The 13415-nt window shown below is 38.9% G+C and overlaps 1 protein-coding gene across 1 annotated transcript; it reads left to right on the plus strand.

Moving 5' to 3' along the window:
- Positions 1-2040: 2040 nt before the first annotated feature.
- On the plus strand, positions 2041-4939 carry LOC149253789 (putative LRR receptor-like serine/threonine-protein kinase At2g16250). Its single transcript, XM_089460028.1, has 2 exons — positions 2041-2367; positions 3985-4939. The coding sequence occupies exons 1-2, from the start codon at positions 2099-2101 to the stop codon at positions 4397-4399; spliced, it is 684 nt and encodes a 227-aa protein (XP_089316154.1). The 5' UTR covers positions 2041-2098; the 3' UTR covers positions 4400-4939.
- Positions 4940-13415: the final 8476 nt, after the last annotated feature.

A 13415-nucleotide genomic window follows, 5' to 3' on the forward strand; every position in this document is an offset into this window, starting at 1 on the left:
TTTGGAAATTTTGGAGTAATTCTCCTATTTTTTTGGATAGTAAATTGGGTAAATCCTTGGCTTTAAAGTACTTCTCCACCTTTTCTGGATGGTAAATTGGATAGATCCTAAACTTTAATTACAAAATCTAGCCTTAATGAAATTAAAAAAAAAAAAAAACTCATGATCAATAATGAACATAAACGAAATCAATAATCTTTTATATAAAATAAATAAATTTATACCACCATAGTCCTTCATATAAAATAAATAAATTTATACTACCTAAATTAACTCGTGAGATTTTTTTTGCTTGTTACACTTCAAATGAACGTTTAGGAAATTTTGGAGTAATTCTCCAATTTTTTTGGATAGTAAATTGGGTAAACCCTTAGTTTTAAAGTAGGCCATCTTTTTTGGATGGTAAATTGGGTAAATCCTCAACTTTAATTATAAAATCTAATCTTAATGAAATTAAAAAAATTTAAAATGGTGATCAATAACAACTAACAACACTATAATTTTTTTTTTTTTTTAAATGAAAGTTCAAACCAATTTTTTTAGATAGTAAATTGAATAAATCCTTTATTTTAAAGTATTACTCCTTTTTTGAATAGTAAATTTGCGTAAATCCTCGACCTTTAATTATAAGATCTATCCTTAATAAAATTAAAATAGTGATAATAACAACTAATAACACTATATGGGGTTTAACGGTAAGTTTTGGGTGAAACCCATGAGATGAGGGTTCAAATCTCATTGAGTATATATATGACCTATTGTGTCTAGCCTAGGTTTATAGTGGCAGCCAGTTAGATTTGACCTGGGTCAGCGCTTGCAGGCGGTTGCACGCCTAAGTTTATAGTGGCAGCCAGTTAGATTTGATCCTGGGTCTGTTCAGAATAACTCTCACCCATTATCGATTATCCTAGATTAAAAAAAAACAAAAATAACTAATAACACTATAAAAAAATATTATAAAATTTCGCGGAAATAAAATTAAAAACAAATAATGTCTATTAAAAAAAATCTTTACAGTCAATCTAAACCACTTGAGTTATCCCTGAAACTGGTCCGCCCATCAAATTTATTACGCTTCAATAGAAACAAAATTTCAATTTAATTTTCCGCACCTCGTTTTCTAATTAAAAACAAAAAGACGGGTGGCAGCAGGAGCAAAGGCATTATAGGTAAATTATTTAAGGGATTAGCTCAAGGAAAAAGAGAGGTACATGGCATTTGGACTGTTACTTGACAAGACCCATCGAAAAAGACAATGGTATAGTGATTATCTCTTTGCGCATAAAAAAATTATTTTTGCGTATAAATTTATTCGCGTTTGGCCTGAGTTTTCCATGAGATTTCGCAATCTCGTCCCCGCCCTGCGAAGGAGGCATGGCCCTTGTTTTAGGGGTCTTTAAAGCGCTACACAGGCGTCCAGTTCTTCCCTCATTCCTAGGTTCCTTTCTTTCCGCTGTCTGGTCTATTTATGCTGCCTGCCTGTTTACTGGCTTCTCAGAATATATGATCACAAGACCTGAAACACCGTATTGTTGAGTTTAAGCTTCCTGACTGTATATTTCTACGACTGTCATGTTGATATAAGTTTCTGGCTGTGTGCAAGTTTATCTGATTAAGCTAAGCTACATCCAGCTGCTGCAATAATCCGGGCTTCTGCAACAATCCGGGCTTCTGAGCAACGTTGGTACTTAATTCTGTTCCAGAATGGAAGGCGATACAGTCAGGCTTATTATCTGGGGGGTTTTCGGTTGCTTCGGTTTCGTGGTTTTCCTGCTGATACTGAGAGCGTTGTCGCGACTGGAAGAAGCCGACCAGAGCAACGCTACTGCGCCGAAGCCCGATATCGAAAAATTGCCTTCGTTGGCGAGGAAGAGAAACGCCCTCGGAGCTCTCATCAGTACAGAGCGTAGCGCGCCGGTTGTGCCCACGATTCTGCGGGATCTGTCTCTGGCGAAGCTCCAGGAGGCCACGGATCAGTTCAACGCCCTCAACCTCATCAAGATTGGGAACTCCGGCGACTTCTTTGCCGGTGTTCTTGATGTCAAGCGGATGGACGACAGCAAGTCCGAGAGGATGATGCAGACGGAGATGGAGATCCATGCAACCCAGCAGAGCCACCGCTATGTGGTGCCAGTGCTCCGAGGCCAGGCAGAAATTGTTCGTTTACAAGTTTATTTCCAAGGGAGATCTCGCTACGGCCCTGACCAGATGCCGCCCGGCAGCTTCGGCCCTCTCGGCTGATAGCGGACGCACTGAGAAGTCAATCATGGAGTCCTTGCCCTGGATTACAAGGCTCAAAATAGCTACTGAGACGGCCCAGGCACTGTGCTATCTGCATTTTGATTGCCAGCCTCCCATTCTTCACAAGTAAATATCTGCTCAGCAGCATGCTGTTTTCTTTCCTGTTTTCTTGAAGTTTTGCTTAAATATCTTTACAGAAGAGAATCTTGACTGGTCCATATTTTAATCTAGGCTCTTTGAGTGAGGAGGCTGTATAAAATTAGAGTGTTCATAGAATCTTTGCTTTACTGTGATTATTTGTGTTTAAATTATTCTGCGTTTCTTGTTTGTTCTTGAATTATTTTGCGTTTCTTGGTTTTTCTTGAATTATTCTGCGTTTCTTGTTCTTGAATTATTCTGCGTTTCTTGTTTTTGATGATGAGGGAAGTGTTTAATCGAAACTTGTGACATTTCAACTCCTTATCCCACAGTTTTCTCAGGAAATTCTTTCTACACAAACAATTTCTCTATATAAAATCGTTGTATTCATGGAATCCAACTCACCAACGTCTATTATCTGATTTACTCTCCAGGGACTGTATATATATTGTCCATTGAATCCAACTCACCTGACTTCTATTTTCTTGTTTCTCTCACAGCAGACTCTGCACCAGTGGATCTCTCTACCTAATCTCTTTGCATGACAATATCTACCAAGATTCTTGACTGAAGTAGAAGTTATTGTGCTTATATTATCCAACCTACCATATTGTTTTTTTTACAAAATTTCCCCACATTCACAAAAGACTCCACGCCCATTAATTCAAACTTCAGCGGGTTGCTAATTTTTTTGCATGAGAATGCATCTCAAACACTTGGCTACAGAACATATGTCATTCAAACCACTAACCTAGAAAGAATATGACTGAAACTTTTGCCAATTTTTGTAGAGATAATGTTCTCGACCCATCAGAAGATCTGATCACTGTGCCTGTGGAATCTAATGCAGTAACTCTTGCCTTCTCATTGTGGTTTCAGAGTTTTAAACTCCTGTGATCATTTGTCATCTACTAACTCAAAATAGGACTGAATTTATGCTTATGTTCATGATTTTTCTTTATTTCACTGGATTTTAGAGTTCCATTCTGTGATCTCCTAATTCCTCTTAGGGTCTACAATGAGTTTGAATATTCATATGAGATGGTATTCTCATTTTTTCTTTTATATTTATATTCCATACCAGGATTCATATGAGATAGTATTCATATATATATATATATATATTCTGAAGGATATACATTGACAGAGGATCACTTTCACCCTACCATCTCAAAGTCATGTTATGTCTGTAGAATATTGTATTAATTGGAGTTTGAGCATTATTGAATATATTCTGTATCTGCTAATTGATTTTTTGGTTCAAGTTATTTATGTATGTAGAATATTGTATTATAAGTGAATGCAAATTTCACAGAATTTTCGTAAAAGTTGAATATAATTGAATGTTGTAGAGAATTTTTGGAAGAGTTTAATGTCATTGAATACAGTTGTTCATGTTATTGAGAATTTTCGTAAGAGTTGAATATCTTTGAATATATTCTACATCTGATGCAGTATTTTTTTCTTCCAGTTGTTAATGTTGTAAAGAATTTTCGAAACAGCTGAATATCATTGAATATATTCTGCATCTGTTTCTGCTGCATTGATTTTTGGTTCAGGTAAAACATTGTTTCATCGACCATGTATTGTCTGGCCATGATGTAGGGACATAAAAAGCAGCAGCATTCTGCTCACAGAAGAATACGAGGTTCGCCTCGGAAGCCTGAGCCATGCCCAGAAGGTTAATGACAATGGGGGTAATCTACTGAGCTACGATATCTTCTGTTTCGGAAAAGTTTTGCTGGACCTGATCTCAGGCCTGGATGTGAGCGGAGCCGAGGACCCATATGCCGAATCCTGGGTGGCAAAAGCCATGCCATACATAGAATCAGACAGCTACAGCGACGGGCTTCTTGCATTGATTGACCCTTCACTGGTGGTGGAAGAGGACTTCACGAGGGAAATCCTGGGCGTGGCAGCCTTAGCCAGAGCTTGTCTGAATCCCACCTCACTCAGGACATTGAACATGAAGGTTATTTGCCAGGCCCTTCACAATCCCAACCAAGTACTGCATGGTTAAAAGCCATTGAATTGCAAGACAAAGTTGGTCTAAATACGTTGGCCATAGAGAGCATGTTAATTACCATTGTATTCTTCTCAGAGCTCTGATTAAGACGTACACCAACCAAGAGCAGACACACTTTACAGAGCCACATAGCTCCAAAGCTGGTTTCTTGGACATTACGAAAATTACAACAGTGTACATTACAAAAGTAGAATTTAACGCCGAGTCCAGCACATCCTTGTATCATAAAGGTGTACTAGCAGTAACAGTAAAAATAAAATCTAGCCGCCCGCCTTTTTTCGTTCCTGAGAGTGCCGGTGACATATTGTAGTTGTTCATGCTCTGAATTCCTCCGGACGGCCGTGCAGAGAAGCAGCATCGGCCTGACTGCAAGAGCAAGTTTAGGGAAAGCCGATAAAATAATGTAACTAATAGGTAGAGAAAACCTGTCTTCTCTCTTTTTGCAACCTCTTGTCATCCGAACCAGGCAAGTCTTCTGGTCTGGATTTGAGATGTATAATTCAGTGCGTAACAATATTGTTACATATTTTAGAATTTTGGTGAGTTGAATTGCGATGAAGTTTTTCATATGAATCCATAACCTAATTTTTTTTTTTAATATGGCTGTTTAAACCTATCAAAATTCATTTTTTTGCATTTAGATAAACATCCTACAGTTCAATACTAAAACTGTGTGATTCTCGCTAGGGTTCAATACTAAAACTATGTGTGATTCTTTCTGGGTTCAATGTATTTTTTTAATTCATATTTTTTATTTCTAATGTGGAGTGGAGAGTTATTTCTTTTAATTTATATTTTTGATATGTGGTTTATGGATTGGTAACTGATATGTGTATGGAATATGTGTATGGAATATTTGTATCACAGAATTTAATTTTAATCCAGAAAGTGTTCAGAGAATTGGAATCTTGACATCTCAGGGGGATTTCACCATTAATGAATTGGAAATTATTTTTAATTTATTAATAAAAAATAAGATTATTTTAATAAAAAAATTAATTAAAAACTAAAATTACTCAACTAAAAATAATAAGATAATTTCAAAATCCTAATAATTTATAATATTAAAATAAAAATATTTTAGTTAAAGAACAATAGATTTTAAAATAGCCTATGACCCCTAGAGTAAATAACTATAGGGTGTTTTGTTAACTCACTATATGGTGTAAAAGTCTTCTGTTAAAAATTTTGTGCGCAAAATTACAGTCATGCTAAGGGTTGGTGTTGCCCAAGCCTATTTCTAGTCACATGTAGTAGTCATCTCAAGACTCACATAAGCTACCAAACAAAAAAAACACATTAAAAAATACCTGGTCTAGAATAGATGGCGAGAAGGTGCTTTGTGTTAAGACACTCATTGGTGAAAAGGTCACTTGTTTCAAATTTTGTGGGCAAAAATCCAGTTATGCTAAGGGTTAGTGTGCCCTAGGCTAGGTGTAATCCTCAAGTGATTTTGATGGTTTAGATGTCCCTAAGTGGTGGCTACTCAATCAGCATGAGACTTGCTAATCATCTTAGGACTCACGTTACCTAGCAAACAAGAAAAACAAATTTAAAAACTAGCAAACAAGAAAAACAAATTTAAAAACAATAATTTGATTAAGATTAATATTTTATATTATATTTACTCAAATTTATCTAATTCCTGATTTATCATAAAATATAAAATCTGATAAAATTTACCGTTCCAAAAATTTGATTTCTCAAAAGTCATAATAAATCTAAAACTAAATAAATCTAACAGTTACTACATATTTTCTAATATTTAACTATTTCACTGTTATTCCATGGGGTGGCACAGAAACAGACATTGCTGTCTGTAGAGAGACATTCTGTGATCAAACATTTAAACCATCTGATTAATTTAAGAGAGATGGAGAGTATCTCCTTTTACTTTCGTTCATGGATGCCATCCAGTGTTTCTAAAATATGATCCCTGTCGTAATTTATGTAATCCCACCAACATCTTTTTGAAATGTTTGCTTCACCTACCGATATATTTATTTCATATATATATATATAACCAGAATCTGTTATATAAAATATGTTGCCTTTACTGATTTATGTGTCAATTCTAAACATTCCACCTCCCCACTTTCTAATGTTTTCTTTGACCATGTATTTCAATTGCACGCGCTGTTGAGTTTGCAGAGTTATCCATATCGTTGTTATAAAATGTTTTCGCAGAACTTCTTAAAGATCCGGACACTGACAGTTCAATTTTAAATTTTGGTTAGGTTAGGTCTTCTTAATATTGGTTTATAACTGTGTGACGTTGATATAATCATTTGTTAAAATTTGCATCTAGCTTAATCAAATGGTTCACGTCTTCTTATTAGGTAATATCTACTCGGTCTTATTTTGAGACAATCAGAGGTAAAATTTTGATTATAGAATACTAATTGAGTGAACTATGAAAAATTGTAGAGTGGTTAAGTTTTTAATCAATTTGAATATATAGGATTTTTTAAAATTTTTAAATAAAATTATTATTTTTATAAAAGATCAATAAAAAAATTATTAATTAATTTAAAAGGTATATATATTTTTCTATCGAGGTGCAAGTCAGGTTAGACAGTATTACGGGATTTGAGTTGTAGTAATGGTCATTATGTTTATAAAGGAAGCGGATGGCGTGGCTACCCCAACACATGTAAACTCATGCAAGGAACGTCAAGGAATTATTACGAGTGAGGGTGGAGGCATTTGGTTGCGATTGAGGTTGAAGGTGTTGAGGTTATAACAAGTGGAGGTAAGCCAAGAGGAAATTGTAGGATACTCCTTGTAGGTAATTCAGGGCAGAGGAGGTGGATTGCGTTCCCAGTGGGAGGTGAGCTCAACGCCCTGGTCCAAGCTCACGTTCATGCGTCCTCTTCTCTCCGCATCTGCTCCAATGGGTATGTCCAGGTTGGCCCCTTCCTTCATATAATGTCCTCCATGATGTGCTTTTTTCTCAATTGGTTATGGATGGTGGGTATTGGTGTCCTTGTTTGATTACAAGATGAGTCTAGCCGCACAACGATTTGTTGGCATTTGAGTCCCTTCACAACTCCCCATTTTGGGGATTGGTCGAATTATGGTCGCCCTTCTATGCAAATCCTCAGGCCCCCTCTTTCTTGGGGCAGGGGGGCTAGAATCGTATGTGTTTTGTGGGTCTTTGGTGCACTAGGGAGGGTTTGGGTATCACCAACCACAGTCTCTTTGCTTTGGATAAAGTCGATACAAATCTAATGAACCCAGGGTCTATGGGTAGCCAATTTTCCTGGGAGATGGATTGTAGATGGAAAGGGATAAGGATGCTTCCACAGTCATGCATGTTGTCTTTTGATTGTCACAGTACATGAGAGGCCATGGGTCAGGGTCATAATTTTCATGGTCGGGCTATTAGTGTCCTTTAGTCAAGTCAGTAGAGTATTTTAGGGACTTGGCTTATTGAATTTATGTATGGCCATTATTGTATGTTAGATCTCGTAGGTAAATTTCAGCCGCAAGCCTACAAGTTGTATTTCTTTCGTCGTCCTCCAGAGCCATCCCACATCCTCCTCCCAACGCGGGTCAGTGGCTCTCGGGCCCTCTTCACTAAAATATTCAAGCAAACCCTCAACAAAAAATTGAGTGTAGGTATAGTGAGAGTGTCATCTCTACATCGTAGTGGTTCGGGTTTAGGCCAAGGGCATGGTCATTCTCAGTCTAGACCCACTAGGGGTTGTGGTCATGAGAGCTCTCAACGTCTGGGTGATTCGTTAGCCAATGCATATAGAACAAACACCTATCGATGGGTTGGTCAAGCCATAAGTGAATGGGAGGTAGATATTCGCGTTGGGATGGATCCCAACGAGTAGGAGATTCTGGACGATTTCAGAGACATTATCCCAGGCCCGGATAACATACGAGGCAAATGCTCTATGTTCCTGCAAACCCTTCACATAGACTAGATGATGAAAACCTTTCTAGCCAAAGCATTTATGTTGCCTCTTACAGCTAGCCCAGGATCCTTAGAGGAGATGAAGTATATCAACATAAAAATTCAATTGATTTAGTGTCAAATTTAGTAGTAGAATGCTCGCCTGGCTCGTATTGAGAGGCACATTCTGTGCATGCCATTGATAGAAAAACCTAGATCTAGTGCTAAAGATCCAACACTCGTTCAACCTTCTGATGATTAAAATTTCTTAGATGCATAGTCTGTTTTTTTTTTTTGTTATCTAGTGTAGTGTTGACAGTGTTGGACCCGTCAACATCAATGGATCTCCCCAGTATGAAGTCCCAACTAGACCTCACACAATTTGTTGTAGGAGTCCCATCCGGTATGATGGCTCGGTTTCCATTATCTTAAAGATATGCCTTATCTCTTGCTTGTCAACATGTGAGAGTGGTCTTATTTGTCTTCGAACAACGAGGTTCGCGTGTCTGGTGATTGATAATGTTACTTGTGTCAAGTTTTTTTCACAGCAGAGAGAGAGGGTGGGAGTGAGTCCCAAGTCGGATGGGAGGAAGCCCAACTCTGTTAGGAACACACAACACAACAGGACATGCGCAACTTCCGGAGGAGAAATCCACATGAATGCAGTAGTCACAACACACAAGGGAAGATAGCATGTACAACACTCAACGAGAAATCCGTGCGAGCGCGACGGTCATTATAGCGAGTTTACAGGAAAGGTTTTGTCTGATATCTGGGAGGTAACCAACATGGGCAGGACAATGTTAACAACTTATACAACACATTTTTATTAATATACGTGTTAGAATAGCTAAATGAATTCAAGTGTTAAACACAGGTTAAAGCAACATGTATTACAAGTGTTCGAGGCAAATCTTACAAACAGTTACAACACATGTGTGAAAACGTGTTGGCTTGTTAGCAGACTTCTGAATTAAGCAAAAGTTCCAAGACACATCGATACACCATACATCACTAACCTTGTAGGAGGGGCATTGGAGCCACTGCTCACTCCTCAAAGAAAAGATTACAAACTCTCAATGCTATGTGGGAGGAGCCAAGGTGAAAAGTCATTTGCATGTACAATTACCGAGGGTGAAATTGGCCCTTGTGACTGTTTGATTTCCCTCATGATTGTTTAACTTCCATGAATTTTCAGATTTTACAAATCTTCAGATTACAAGTGGGTCTCTTGGACTTCCACGTTACATTACATTGATCAACAATATGGACCACATTATTGATGTGGACGACATGGCTCATGACAAGACTTGACATGACAGTGCTAGTACATTCGTGCTACTGCTGGTGTGCATGTCAAGTTGGTGTGCTGCTGGGTGATGGATGTCCTCATGGTGTGTCACAGCTTCACATCCACATGGCAAGGTGTGCTGAGTCTTCAATGGTGTTGTAGGGAAAAGTATCCGACTCGGATGACCCTATCCCACTCTAAGGGTGATAGTACCTCAGCAACAACTGTAAAGAAAACTACTTAAGGTTTACTTCTTTATGAAAGCAAGAGAGAATGAAGAAATGCACTAACCGTTGCCTTGCGCTTAATGTCGAATCCAAACTCTTCTCTTTGCTTGCTTGCTCCCAGCTCCTTGCTCTTTTGCTGGCCCAGCTACAGTGAGATCCTGCAAAATAACAAAGAAGCAAACTACAAGAAGCATGCAATCATAACTGATTCAAGGATTAGCATAAATCAAATATACAATTATCGCAACACATCATTGAAACAAGTGCATATAGAAGAACCTCAATAGCTTTTATTAATGGAAGAAGTAAAGTTCTGAGAGTGTTACAACCATTGAAGGCCCCAATCCAGCAACACCTCCCAGCAGAAAGAATTTCTCCTCTTCACCTCCTTCAAGCAATCACCCAATAGTTCTATAGTGAAACCAATAGCATATCATTACTTTGCACAAAATTCCAGCCTCCTGAGCTCATAGGAGAGAGCTCAATATATAGATGAATTGAGAAAGGATGAGTCAGCTTGCAACTGATGTGTAGCTGCCTTGTGTCCTCTCTCTCTTCAGTTGATCTTCAGTTCTTGAGTCCACTTGGAGAACCTTGCTTCCACTTGGAGAAATAGAGCCTCTGACTCATCACAAGGCGAAATCCCTGATCCAAGTGTCATTTTTGGAAGATTCCAGAGCAATGACTCAGTGTGCCACTTGTCCCATCTCGCTCAGCGCAGGTGGCCTTTGTTCTACCTGCTTTGCAACGCAGGTACACCATGGAGGAGTTGAGTTTCAGCCCAGAAGCCTAGTGGAGCACCTGCTTTGATTTCAGGATTGCTTGTTTTTGAGTGTTTTCAGGTGGAGAACTGATCTGAGAGCTGTTGGTTTGCTGACCTTGTTCCTCTAGGGGTAGGAACATCATGTTTAGGGACTTTGGATCCCTTGGATTATTGACAATTCATGCCTGATGCTGCAAGGCACAAAATTGTCTATAACAGATGCCCCCTAAAGTATGAGGTCGTTTATCGGGTGAAATGCTTTATTAGGAGGATTCGAAGTTCATTCAATCTGCTGAGAAGTGTCCTGTAATAAGATACAATACAATACATTATTTTTCATACTTTTTCATGATCTAGCTGAGGTGGGCATTCCCATGCTCAGCTTTATAAATTCATTTTGGTACATAGAACAGACGATCGTCTGACGATAGACTGATAATTCTCTGCTGAAATTATCATCCTTTGAGAAGGATGATCATCTGCTGCAATGATGTACAATATCAAATGTCTTTATATCCTGAATATATATCGCAGCCCGGATGGATGAAACTAGATCCGGGGTCTTCAATCTCTTCCGATCTTCACTCGATGTACAAGTCGATCCATGTGAGAATTTCTTGAAGTCGAACATGGAAAGACATCGCTTGATTACCAGTCAATGATGTAAACCGTTAACAAGCACGAGAGGAATCACCGATAAGGATGATGACCCTCAAGGTACAGCAGTACAATTCACATGGTGGGAATAAAGGACTTGGCGTCGACCACCATGCAAAATCTTCTGGTCGAAGGTCATTGATGTATACCTGTCGCCGGAAGTGAGAAACTTGCCATTGAGGCATGCAAGCTTCAAAGTACTGAAGGGGTTGTTCCTAGATCAACTCCTTGGATAATGAGCTGATGTCGACAAGGAGCGATCCGTCAAAGGAGGGCCTTAATGAATCCCACATCATTGACACGGAACGGAGCTAGTGATTGTGATGAGGTGAAAACAAACTGTGATGTATGATTCAGGGTGGCGGTCATGAAATGGATGAAGGACAATGTATGGCAGTGGATGGGACACGGTTGACTCTTTGCAGAACGATATCTCTTGAACATATAACGACACTGATGTGATGGATTGGTAGCATTACCCCAAATGTGGATGGTGTGGCGAGGACCATGGTGATGAGACCGGTGAATGAAACAACCCAACCCGATGTGATACGGAGGACAAAGTGTCATGTTCAAGAGTGACTTGCTACCATTAAAGCTGTGAGGTTCTCCCAATTTTTCCCCAGTCATTGCTGACCAGTACCTCTTTATTTTTATCAAGCTTGAGGAGGATAACATATGCTTGTTCTATAACCTGCCCTTCGGGCAAGCCCATCGCTATGTTTTAACGAGCCTAGCGATAGGGAAACTCGTTCTCGTCTAAAGACAAGTTTGTCGCTATTTAATGAATTTAACGAGTCTAACGACAAGGATAACTCGGTCCTTTTCATTTTTAGAGAGTCTGAAAAGGTACATAAAGTCAACTCCAGAATTCCTTTTTCGTCATCTAATCCCTTAAGTCCGAAAAAGTATAAAACAATACAGAAGGGATGAATTTTTGATTGCTTTAACGAGCTGAACAAAACAAGCGCTCGATCTTTTTGTGCAATAATCCCTCAGGTCCAAAAAGATTAAAATCTAGAGGAGGGATAGCTCTTCCGGTCGTTTAACGAGCTGGAAGGCCAAAACTCGGCAAACTTTTCATATTTTACGAGTCAGGAGAAAAGAGCTCAAAGAAGACTCGTCTTTTGAGGAACGAGTGATAAACAGGGATAGCAGCAGATTCCAGGTACAGGTTGGAATTTTCCAATCACGGCAGTGTCACAAGGATGGCTAAGTGAAATCACTCTTCGCAGCTGTTCCTCAAAATGGGTAAACAAACATATGGAGATGAACGATTGGCCAAATGAACAGATGGAGGTGAGACTGCAAGAACACGACCAAGGGTTTTTAATATGGCTGTCAAAGGTTACATTTACCAAGGTTATTTACCGGGCTGGGTTCGTTTTTTAACGAGCTTGAACACTGCTCAACCTTATGTTTATTTTTTAGCGAGCATGAACTATGTGCTAAAACTGCTCGGATCTTGCGTTTATTTTTTAACGAGCATGAACTGTGTGCTAAAACTGCTCGAATATACCAGTCATAATACAAGAAACGCCTCAGGTGAGATAGCTATTTTTTAAGGAGCTTTATCTCACGAAGCTATGCTCCTATTTGGCAAGTTTTGACTTTTGCCCCACATCCTTTCTTTATGCAAGCTGGAAATGGCTAATCCTACGAGTTTAACGGGTTAGACCTACAGGTTTAAAGGGAGGACCTAAAAATTTAAAAAATAAATAGTCGTCCCGCGCTTGCACTCCAAAAGGTTTGCATGCCCCCAGGTATAAAGTATAATTTCGAGGCGCTGCCTCTTTCTTATTATCCGAAAAATGGTTTTATTTGCTGCCGCAAACTGAACTCTCTTTTCGGCGATGTCTATCATTAGGTTGCTAAGGATGGTGACTACTTGTTGCAGCAATTTCATCTCTTTCTTTGGAGGTTGCCCCTACTTATCCTTCAAAACATATGTTTTAATGGGTGAGGCTTGCCTTCAAAGATGGTGGCTACTTGCTGCCACAAATGGATCTCCTTCCTCAGGAGAGCCTACTTACCTAGACAAGGGGAGCGAGAAGCTGATTATCTCACTCACATAACTTTGACAAAAGAATCTTATTCTAGAACAACCCTCTCTTCCTTCCTTCGGACGGGGTACGGACTAGTCATATTCTTCTGCAGAAATCAACTTT

This window comes from Pinus tabuliformis, chromosome 7, assembly GCF_031772625.1.
Source record: "Pinus tabuliformis cultivar Carrire ecotype Pingquan chromosome 7, CPIR1, whole genome shotgun sequence".
Lineage (NCBI taxonomy): Eukaryota > Viridiplantae > Streptophyta > Pinopsida > Pinales > Pinaceae > Pinus > Pinus tabuliformis.

Coding starts and splice junctions, on each gene's coding strand:
- LOC149253789 (XM_089460028.1), top strand. CDS start 2,099: ATGCAACCCAGCAGAGCCACCGCTATGTGGTGCCAGTGCTCCGAGGCC. Junction 2,368..3,984: donor CAGCCTCCCATTCTTCACAA/GTAAATATCTGC, acceptor GCCATGATGTAG/GGACATAAAAAGCAGCAGCA.